At 34.1% G+C, this 12,254-nt stretch overlaps 1 protein-coding gene across 50 annotated transcripts in view; it reads right to left on the bottom strand.

Annotated features, from left to right (window-relative positions):
• The window catches only part of KCNMA1 (potassium calcium-activated channel subfamily M alpha 1), a 443,671-nt gene that overhangs the window by 126,972 nt on the left and 304,445 nt on the right, over nt 1-12,254 (bottom strand). For all 50 annotated transcript variants that reach the window (XM_040702202.2, XM_046942681.1, XM_040702201.2 and 47 more), the window contains 5 exons: nt 10,081-10,191; nt 8,071-8,176; nt 6,594-6,676; nt 3,537-3,606; nt 1,189-1,344 (listed from right to left, as the gene is read on the bottom strand). In XM_040702202.2, the coding sequence (XP_040558136.1) occupies nt 1,189-1,344; nt 3,537-3,606; nt 6,594-6,676; nt 8,071-8,176; nt 10,081-10,191 (526 nt within the window). The remainder of the gene's footprint in view (nt 1-1,188; nt 1,345-3,536; nt 3,607-6,593; nt 6,677-8,070; nt 8,177-10,080; nt 10,192-12,254) is intronic.

Raw genomic sequence — 12,254 nt, 5'->3', positions numbered from 1 at the left:
TATGAATCTTAGATAGTTCCTAAATTTGGCTTTACGAAAATAAAACAGCTTTTGTTACCTGAACATGAGTAGAGACACAAGAAGCTAAACTACAGACATAAAAGCAAAGAGACAGAATTTATTTTTGTACAGGAAACAGGCAGTTTTTTCAACTAGATATAGTAATCTGGAATATTTTTGACACACAAGAATTTGTGTTCTCAGATTCTCAGTTCTCAGTTTTTGGGGAGGATTACAAAGAATATCTTAATAAAAATTTCCGAATTTTCTGAGAAGACTCTCTGCTGTATGTATGTGCATCCCTACAGGAACATTACTGGCTTCTCACCTGATAATATTAGGTTTTGTGGGTTTTTTGGTTGCTTGCTTGTGTGTTTTTCGGGGAACAGTTTCTTGTGGGGATCTTTTTTACTAACTTACACAAAGAACTCGAAGTGAACTATGTCCTACCTTGTGACTCCAGTGTTGACTGTTTTATTATGAGCACTCAAGAGACTGGAAATCACGCATCTTTTATGTTTGGAATCAATGTCCAAAAATGATGAAGGAAGCATGTGGAAAGAAGCACTGACCGCTACAATCAGAGTCTTTGTCCAGAGAACTAGTATGACTGCCTCCGAAGTGTAGGAATAACAGGGTTAAAATTTTGCCATAAGAGCCTGAAAAGTTATTTGGCTGAGTAGAAACAAATACACAGATGATTTTGAAGGAAATTTAGGCTTCTGCTAACTTATGTACTTCATTTATTGTCATATCCAGAGGTCTACTAACAACTTGATGTAAAAGACCAAAATGATCATTCCTTTCTTCCGGACGCTTTTTTACTGTGTGGGACATATATTAATCATATTTTTGTTTTAGCAGCAGAAGCTTTCCTCACAGATAAACTCATGGTTAGTTTAAAACAACACAAAAGACCAGAAATATCCTCCAAGAAATGAATGATGCTTTGAAAAATGATTTAAAGGCCAAACACTTGTCAAATATGACTTTGACAGAACCTGACTGATTTCCCAACTTGCAGAATAAATCTTCTGTAGGTAAGCCACTTTATCTTTGTGTGGTTTTTTGTCTTACAAAAGCTATTAATATGCTCCTACCTGTTTTACATTTGAGCCATGTTCTCTACTCAGCTCTCTGACAAACTGAATTGCAAACTTAACATATTCTAATATGACAAGACATTACCTTTATGAATGATCTCATGGAAAAGAGGTTGGCTAACATTGTTGAAAGGCCTGGTGCCAGGCAACTCTGAGCTATGAAACCCAGCTTGAGCTCAGCAAGACAGATCGCATCATCCCCTTCCTTCCAATTCCAGCTTGGAATATTTAACAGATGAGCCTATAAAAGAAACAAACAAACAAATAAATAAAAACTCATAAGGTAAAAAAGCAGAGATATTTCTGCAAATAGAATACAGAATTGGAGGAAACAGGAATGAATGATTTTGTTATTGGCTAGACTTGTTCTGAGTAGGAAAATTTATTACAAAAATCTTAAAATTTAACTTTACGCTAGGAAGTGTACCAATCTTTTATTCATATTTTTATTATAGACAACTTTCACATTTTTCAAGTCATTTTCTATATATATGCCTGTGAAACTCTGTCAGGCCCATATTTACATCTGAGTGAAATTTTCACCTTAGCATTGTTTATTTTCTACTTCCTATTTGGCAATTACAGGTCTACATTGTCATTTAATACAAAATCACAATAAATGGCCAATAAGAGAATAACTCTACGTGCTTTCGTAGCTATTCACAAAGAATTGACTTCACTTGAGTTGCCCAGAAGCCACCAATTAATACTGGGTAGCTTTAGTGCAGGCATGCACAATCTGCAGCCCACGGGCCAAATGTGGGCTGGCACTGCTTGCACTGTGGCCTGACCCCTGCCTCACGCCATCGTGGCTGTGGCTCTGCCCCAGGCATGCAACTGTCAGTCAGCATCAACCAAATATCAGCGTGCTATTAACCCCATCTGGGCTGAAACCAGGGCATGACGTGCAGTGCAGTGTTAAATTATGGCAAATAAGTTTAAGGATTTTTATACAACAGCTAAACACAGTCTTGTGAGCAGCTAAAAATTTGCAGCCGTGCTTTTTGTTGTGATACGGGAATTTGGAAATATGTTTCGAGATTGCAAAAAAAAATCTTTTGGCTTATTTCTGACTCAGTTTTCAGTTGACAGAAATATATAACTTGCAAATTTTCAAATGGAATGCATGGCATTGCAATTGAAATCATGATCACGTCTCTTTATCAGAGCTTTATAAGCCCCCTCATACAAGAGAGAAACAACCCTCCCTTCACAGTCACACATTAGTCATGTCATTGCTTTTTGGCAGAACATACTTTGTGACCAATTGTTGTGAAGGATGAAGTACAGTAAGAGGGAAATTTCATCAAAAAACTCTGATGCACACCTTGAGAGCTCTCTAAGAATTGCAACCACTGCCATCAAACCAGACTGATGCATCACTTTCACAAAAGCAAAGTCATATATCCCACAAGTTCTACATGTTTGTTTCTCTCTTTTTATATGTTTTAATTAAAAAGAAAAAAAAAATTTTGTTTCTTATATACATTAACTATATTATATAGCTTATAAGGGCTGCTCTGAAAGTAATACCTACTATTTTATGATGTTGGTTCATGACGTCAGAGGCAGAGGTACAGCAGCAGAGGTTGAACCTCCCAGCCAATATTCCATTATGTTTTCTTACTGTGAGACAGATGGCAGCACAGAGGCAGTCTGACTGAATGGTGTCTGTCATGGGAGCGTACATGAAGCAAAAGCGCGTCACTCGATTCCTTCACATGGAAAAAATGGCATCCACTGACATTCATCAATGGTTACTGAACATTTCTGGAGATCAGTGGATGTGAGCAGAGTGAGGCAGTGAATGGGGCACTGCAGAAGCGGTGACAGCGACTGTGGGTCACCTTTGCTAGTGAAGACATTTTTGAGTGCAGCATACAGACTCTTGCTCATTGCTGGTGAAAGTGCATAGCTAATGGTGATAACCATGTTGAAGAGTGGTTTGCAGCTGAGAATTTGCTGTATTAAATATTGTTATTGTGCTCTTTATACAGATTGTAGCTTCCATGGAAATAAATAGGAGGCATTCCTTTCAGAGCAGCCTCCGTAGATGTGGCCCTGGACAATTCATCTTGCAGCTCAGACAAGACAAAAGTTTGGACACTCATGCTCTAGTGCAATAAGCTTGGCAAAATTTATGGATGCTGAGTGGTTTAAAGCTCATTTGGAATCAGTAGCAACTACAAACACTGTAGCTTTGAGAATTATACCCAAGATGGTTGATAGATGTCAGAGATTTTGATAAGGTCCCTCGCATATATAAATAATACTGAATTAACTTGTTACAAGACTACATGACAAGGTTTATTAGGGTGTTCATGTTTGGAAATAAAAATGCTACTTATAAGTGACACTAGAAAAAAAAATTGTTCATGAGTGCAATGTAGCAAAACAAATTGCAGAAAGAGACACTAATAGTTATCACATCACCTTATTGTGATACTGCAACATCTGAGTGATAATTCTTATCTTCGGATGATAATTCTTTATTGAAATAACTCTAAAAGTAAAAGAAAAAGAAAACAACAATTAAAATAGCATTTTAGCTGGTAGGATATTTGGATCACGTATCCCAGTACCTCTACTTCACTGCGTTGTCACGTCCCACAGTTAAAACTGTATTCTTTTATTTATTTGTCTGTAAAGCATAGTGATTGAAGTCAAACCTATGCAGCCTCTACATCTAGTCAAATACAGTTAATAATCACCAGGTCATACTAGAGAACACTGAATTTCAGGAATTACTCTGTTGAATGGTTTTCTTTTGGAATTTGAAGGAAAAAAATACCTTTATTTTAGCAGCTCTGTTCAAGATACCCTATCAACACATTAATCAAATAATATAATTATTGTCATCTTCAGTAATTGTTTCTTTGAATAAGTATAATTGTTTGAGTTTTCCAATGATAGATGTCTGAAATAATTTTCTTTTGTCTCCTTTTTCCCATTTTTTTTATAGTTGCTAGACATTTATCATATTTAAACAGTTTGAGTAATAATTCTATTTGATATAAATCCAAGTGCAAATTCATCTTCATTTTTTCTGGATTTTGTCAAAGCTCAATAGTGAAACTGATACCTGAACTCAAAATTTATAAAACATATGGCTACTCCCATAATTTGCAACTTGACACTATTCTTCATTATTAACATAGGCTAACATATATTCTGTTGTGTATCCATTAAATATGGATGGAAAGAATAATTCTTTAGAACTGAGTAGACAGGTAATGTGATATGAAGTGAGGAAAATACAACTAAAAACGAAAAAAAAAACATGCAGCAAAATCAAAGAGAGAAGCAAAAAAAAAAAAGTCAGTTCTATAAGAACAAATGGAAGTAAAAAAAAGAATTACTTAATTACTTTAGAATCGTCAGACTCATAAGATTCTCAATGCCACAACTGTTTACAGCAGTGTTCTGTAGGAAATATCTTGCAAAATTCTGGTTTGGCTTGAGCTTTCAAGTATAACAAAACTAGAATGTGATATGGATTTAAAAAGATATACAAACAATTTCAATGTATACTTTCTTTTCAGAGGGAAAACCAACTCTTCCTAGTATTTTTTTCAATTCTTACTGACTTATTTAACCAAACATTCAATATTATTGAATTAAATTCATTTACATATGAGAAAACACACGAGAATTCTAGTCCTGAAATAAAAGCTCTGCATTTTATTAGATTAAATGTATTAAATGTTTTAAAAATGCACTAATCTGCAATTGAAAGTCTTTTAATATTTTTATGCAATCAACACTAAAATGATTTAGAGCACTGAAATGGAAAAATGAAATTAGGCACTGGAATAGGCTGCCCAGGGAAGTGGTAAAGCCACCATCCCTGGAGGTGTTCAAGAAACATGTAGATGTAGCATTTAGGGACATGGTTTAACAGCACTGTGGTGATGGGTTGATGGTTGGACTAGATGATACTAGAGTTCTTTTATAACCTTAATGATTCTATAAGATCTGCTCCTTCCATATACACCCACATCTCTTGTGCACATTGAACTTTGCCGAAGATGCAGTAGCTTTATCGTTTGATTTTTTTTCTCCTTTTTCCTTTAATTCATGGAATGCAAATATCTGACAGACCAATAAAATTGTTTCATTGCACTGATCAGTTCCACATTAGAGAATTTTTAACAAATCCTTGATGCTTTTTTTTAAAAAAACAAAACAAAACAAAACAAGAAGACTGGTCTCATTAAAACTATGATTGTGGGGGGGAAAAAAAAATAAAAAAATTAATGGCTTAGCTTTACTGTAACTCTAGCTGCCCATCCCCTAACTGATCCTTTCACCTTCCTTCACAGAACAGGAGGAGGAAAGCAGTTTTGGAAGTCCCTAATGTTGTAAACGCTTTATCAATCAACTTAAGCATCAGTGGTCCTAAGTGTTAACAGTGAGTGAGAAGCTAGGATACCATTGTATAGTTTCCATCATGAGGTGTATACAACACTTTCTCCAAGCTAAGTAATTACTTGGAGTAGCAGATTTACTGAGGAGCAATAAGGTATGAGGTGATAGAAGGTCCTTCTGTCCCATGATCAGTACCAGCCCTCGCGGGGCACATAATTTTGTAACATATTGTTGCCACAGCATAATTGCATGTCCTTTCCCCTCATTTCTGTTAGTCCTTTGTGCAGCTATGAATACTTCAGTGCTAAGAACTATGGAATGACCACATGGCCTTGTCATCCTCTCCACAACATCTAGAAAAACTGCATTCTTAAGTAATTAGCGCAGTGACTAATGAAGATCCAAGAGATAGTGCCAAGCAGTGGACTTGGAGAACATTAATAAATTACTGTCTTGGAGCAACAGTAATCACACGCTAAATAAATGCAGCTGATTCTATTTTGGATGCCTTTTGAGAACTGTAAAGTGTTCTGTAAAGTGGTCTGCAAGCAATTGAAACAAAGAAACAGAAAAGGTGCTACCTAGAGCTCTCATGTCCCTTTTGAAAGGAGGAATTTTTAGAAAGCATCTCCTACGCCATGAAAATAGAGATTTAAAGGCAGTTTCTGAAAAAGAAAAAATCAAACTTCATTGACTTAACAGAGAGGAATACAGAAATTGTTAGTAGTTCATACAATTACATCGGAACTATGTTGGAAGAAGAGCAATCAATATATCTGAATATTGAAAGATACTCTAAATGAGTAAAAATGGCCAATACACAAAGTTCCAAACAAATATTCTGATTTAAAATTTCACTTTTGGTCTGGTTTGTTCTCTTGACATTTTCTCTTCTCATGTGCTGCTTCTAAAGCAGCTAAATTAGAAAAGGAACTTAAGAGCATCCTCATCTCTGAGCTTCTGAGGCAATCTTGTAATCTGCCTTCTAAAGAAAATCCTGTGATGCTCTTCAAGTGCAACAGATCAGCAATAAATCAGTGTGTGGCTATGGCCTATCTGGATACCAGAAGTTGGCTAATAAGAGTTAAGAACACAAAACCTATTAAAAACCAATGAGTTTACCTCATAATATTGGAGGCATCCTCAGCATCTGGGTCAGCGCAGTATTTATTGGCAAGAATTAGGCACGCATCTGCTGACTCTATCTGAGACACCAAAAGACACAGCAAACATAAATAGCAACATCTTTTTCCAGCTTTTCATTCATCACAAAGTATTAGAAAGTACTCCTTATCATAAGCACGAATATCAGTTTACAGTACTAATAAGAAAAAATGTTCAAGATTTTGTAGTTGATGGCAACAGCTCTCACGTACACACAGCAATTTTGTGAAGCTGCCTCAGACTAGTTTGGTAGTTTAATTACTGACTACTAATTTGTATAAGTTAAAAACAAGAAGTTTTTAATGGATGTTTCTTTTGTAAGCAGCTATTGAATTTTAGACCTCCAAATCCATAAAAAGTTTGTTATATCAGTACACTACTCACACAAGCCCTGCAGTTTTGTTTGAGATTGTAAGTACTTATTAAAGAAAGGAGGAGATGGTTGAATTTATGATTTAGAACACCAATTTTCAGACAGCATGAGAAGGAGAGAATTAATCTGTCCAGAGGACCTCACATTCATACAAACCTTAGACCTAGTTTAAATAAAGCATATTAACAAAAGTATTTTTAAGTGCATAAATGAAAATACTAACAGAAAGAAAGGTGCTATAGAGAACACAAAATACCAACATATGACTTTAAGAAGATTAAACATCATAATGAGAACATTTTGTTCTGCTCAATTGAGATACAAACTGTGATGGACTACAAAGAGTTAAGCAATTTCTGAAGTCAAAATGCATAGAAGACATGATTGATACCCTAGAAAGTGCTAATATTTCATTAAAATCTACTTGGCCAAAAGAGATGATTTACATTCCATTTAGGAAAAAGAAAAAAGAAAAAGAGAAAAGAACATGAAAGGTGTAATGCTGTATCTGATACCTTGCCATTTTTTTTCCTTTAAAGTAAAGTATGAAGGTTAAGAGTATAAAATAATTTACTACAAAGTCAATAAAAATATCTCATTTTAACCAACAAGTATTTTAAGTTGTGTTTTTATCAGGATTCTAGAGAATGAAAAAAGGATTTGACAGGTGAAAAATCATTTTCTACTTGTACTGACAAAGGTAAGACAATAGTATTTTAAGCAATTACCATAAGACAATGATCTACTCTATCAAACATGAATGTTAAATAGACTTGACTAAAATCCAATGAAAAATTCATAGAGTTCAATAGAATAGGATATAATGTATCTTAAGTCATAGTGGTACTGTAGCTTTGAAAATCTAAAGATACAAGGAAAATAATATCTAGAAGGAAAAATATTGTAATTTATTACTTAAGCTAATAAAAAAGGAAAAACAACATTTTGAGTTTATCCGAAGAACATTATTGTTACTTAAATTATTTTTGCTTTATTCAAATAGTGCAATGAGTACTTAAGTAGAAGTCAGTTATGAGGAAAATGGAACAAAAGAGAGATTACCTTTACTCTTGCCAGGTCATGGGGATTAAGGACTGAACCCTGATAAAATTCCACCTGAGTGAAGTGTCGTTTAAAAAGAGCTTCCAGCTCAAGGTTAGGGGAGATACTGCATTGAGAAGAGGAAGAAAATACAAAAACAAATGAAAAGCCACTTTTCATTTTCTTCATTTATTTATTTATAAGCTGACTCATTTGTTCATTTTTTATTTATACATTTTGCATTTTCAAATTTCTGCTGCTGCTTTTCCTGTGTTGTGGAAACAATGTACAATACTTAAACAAATACTATACTGCTTACACTTCCCTACCTCTATCTACAGAACCTTTGGTCTGTTTAATTGTGCTGTTTTGTATGCTCATGTCTCTTTCGCAAAGAGGTGAATCCAGAAGCAGTGGTGCAAACATTTGAAAACATCCTCTCTATGAAGAAAATTTTCCATAGAACTTGTCTAATAAGGCAATCATCCCCTGCACATATGTACCACTACCTAAACAGTTGACTGCAACAAATCAAAGAGCTCAATGTGAAATAACTACAAGCCAGGAAAGGAATCCCCTAGGGACCACTGTTGCATATATGAGCTGGAATTAAAATAAACCTAATTTTGCTGTGACTTAATCACATTTCATTTTGCCATAAACATGACCAAATGAAACAAGGGGATTCAATAATGTAACCAGGGCATGTGAATGTTCTAACACAAAATGCTAAATCAGTAAGTATATAAAACAGGTAAACACAAACATTTGTCCCTGGAGGCATAGGAAAAACAAAAACATAACAAAAACAAATGAACAAGAAAACAAAACAGGCACAAACAAGTAACCAGGTACTGAACTTTTTTCACATGCATTTGCAGTTTCCTATTTCCTGTCACCATGCATTTTCACTGTGGAAATCTGAATCTTCACTTTCCTCTCAGTCAATTCCCATTATTACTTAAGAAAGAGGACATAAGAAAAGAAACAGTGCTGTTCCTTGAGGGTATCATATCTAGCCTAATTTTAAAGGAATGGATATTAAAAAAAAAAAAGTGCTAGAACTGATTATTAGTTTTCCTGCTCCATGTGTTGAATCACTAGAAATTAGAAAGTTTTTAATCACTTTCTTCAAAAGGAAGAAAAGTGCAGAACTTGTTGCTAAATGCAAAAATATCACTTATTCATAGCTTTCAGCACTTCTAAACAGGTGCTATTTCAGATCAGAGAAGACTGCTTACACTGTCACTCTTTTAAGCACATGGCTATTTCTAACAGGTTCTCCCATATGGACACTTACTTCATGTTGCATCACTCACAATGCAGAGCTTGCAACTATCAGTATCCACCTTCAGAGAACTTTCCAAATCTCACATAAAAAAAAATGTAAGAGACTGAGCATATAGATATATTTGGGTAAAAGAGCAGTACCAAATATTACGGTGATGAGAATTTACTTTCTACCTTCACTATATAGTATTGTATCACTATCGTATTAAAACCATATTTTCATCTGCATTTTTGTTCTGTAGATATTTTATGACACAAAATCATTTTTCCTAATGAAATGAAACGTGAACAAGTGTTTTCAGATGCCATAATTTCGTATCATTCACTGTTTGGCACTACTTTTACTGATTTTACAAATTGCATTTGTTTCACTAGAAATATTTGCCACATAAAAAAAAACTCGCAGGTCTATTTATTAGAATCCTTTTCCTTTTTTATAATTTTGTAATTCCAGTCTCATTTCAGATGTGTTTACATACCTACACCACAACTTATGACTGGCTTTGAAATCCATTTTCTTGAAATACCCATACTATTGTGCTTAAAAATGGATTATAAAATCATTGCAGAAAATAACTCTTTTTTTCAAAATAACTTATGCCAGTGGAAAAAAAAAATGGTATACATTAACTTAAAAGTAATTCAGACATTGGAAAATTCTGTATCTTCCCCATAGGTACATATCTTAATTCAGTAAGTTTTCATAACATACAAGGAGGCTTATTTTGAAAGGTTACTCACTTATGCAGAAAGACGATTTCTACGTTAACATCATCCCTATCCTTGTGCAGGAAGTCCTTCAGGAAGTTGGACACGCTTTCAAGTGTTATGTGACCACAGACAACTATGTGCCTGTTACAGAAAAATGAGAGTTAATCTTGCAAGAAAGTAAAACAAGCAAGCAAGTAAAGAAGAAAATGGTAATTTATTGCCCAAGAAAGAGTATTAGTCTTCACGAAGCCTCACTAACACCTATTCCATGAAGGTAAAAAAGTAAAACATCAGTTCCAAAAGAGACTTTGCAATTCAAAATACATATACAATCTCACCTGCAAAGACTACTATAAACAAAACATTCGGTCAAGTATACTGTACATTTAAAAACAAGATGCATCATTTACACAGATGTTTATACACTATATTAATCAGTCCCTTTCAAAGTTATAATTCTCCATTTTACAGATTTTCATCTGCATCTTAAACTCCTCTACTGAAATTATTAGTTGAAATTTTTGTTATAGAACATAAGAAGGCAATAAATCTCCCTAAGATTATTCTACATTTTCCCATGGTTGAAACCAGAGAATTATACCACTGAAGGCAGTGCAAAGCTTGTCAATTATAGGCTAAAAAGCAGTAAAAAGAAAAAAAAAAGGAATCTTTTTCCTATGTTAACTCATACATGGTATGCACTTTAAAATAAGAAAATATTATTTGATGCACCATAGAAATGTATCATTCTAGCACACACACATTGAGATTTCACAAAGACTTCTGTTCCACAGTGTTTCTTTTGTACCAAACAGATTTACCTGAACGGATGACCTGTAAGATGGAAGCAAATACTTACACAAACATTCTTGAATTACACATCTTAAATAAGAAACTGAATAAAAGACTTAGGAAATTGCACACTTCCAGACTTAATGGATGATTGTTCCTTTATTAGTAGATTAGATTCCTTGCCTAACAAATAGATGAATGTCCATCCAATAGATCAAATTTACCAGAAATTCTCAAGTTCAGATTCTGAAATGATGTTCAAAACCTTAATACCTTACTAGACTTAAATTCTGAATACACTGACATTGGTATACTACATTACACTAGCATATTGAGACATTCTAGCTCTCCAGTGCTACTCAGCACTTTTTCTGAATGTAAGCCTATCTAGCAGCAAGAAAATGATAAATAATGGACAGAAAATATTGAGTTGTATTCCTTACACAGCATAGGATTTCTAAGAATACAAGTTAAACGGAGGTGGAAAAGACTTCCAGGAGTCATCTACTCAAAACATCTCCTACTAGAAGCAGATGTATTTGGTACAATTATTCATACTTGTTATGATTCTTATTCAGTATTGTTTCATGCAATCTGATCGAGTAAAAATAAAACTTTTTGTCCCGTCAAATATACTTGCACATGAGCATCTGTACTGATTCTTTTGAAAGTGTCAAGAGGTATTTTCATCATGTGCACTAATTAGCACCCTGATTTTGGGCTACTTTGGTATCAGCTCTTGTCCTTGCTGTACAGCACAATAAAGAATTCTAAGCAGAGATCGCTAAAGAAAACTCTTGTTTTCAAACAATATTTTCTGATGAGATACATTAATTTTTGGTTCAAAATTTCCACAGAAAAAAACAAACAAACTCCTATTACCATAAGTTATATTTTTGCTTAGAAGTAGAAGAAACTGAAAACAGTTTTCCTACTTGCCTAGAGAGAGTTATTTTGTACATTATCTTAGAAAACTTGAAGAGCTTATATTGTTCCAGTCTGTCCTGTATATGATCTGAAGATTTATAACTTCCTCTCTTTATGCCAATAATCATTCCCTTTCCAAACACCACTCAGTTTTTCCATGCACCAAGTAAACTGGATATCTTCTGTTTGTGGCTAGAGTTCTCTGGTAAGAAAATACTACAGTAAAAATTTTGATTCTACAGAAACGTCTAAACTTTGCACTTAATCTTTGTTTATGAAAATCCTCAGAAGTAGTACAATATTCTTTTGTTTGTTCTTTAAAAAGGAAATTTAGACTTTTCCCCATAATACTGAAAAACAAGATTCAGGATTTCAGACTTTTTTTGCTGTTAAGTAATCAGGAAAACTATGGCTTCTGTGAAGTAATAGTTGTCAGTAGAACTGTATCAGAGGTGAAAATGGTTTAATACAACAATGAAAATCCA

This window comes from Gallus gallus, chromosome 6 (genome assembly GCF_016699485.2).
Source record: "Gallus gallus isolate bGalGal1 chromosome 6, bGalGal1.mat.broiler.GRCg7b, whole genome shotgun sequence".
Taxonomy (NCBI): Eukaryota; Metazoa; Chordata; class Aves; order Galliformes; family Phasianidae; genus Gallus; species Gallus gallus.
This window is presented reverse-complemented; position numbering and strand designations above follow the sequence as displayed.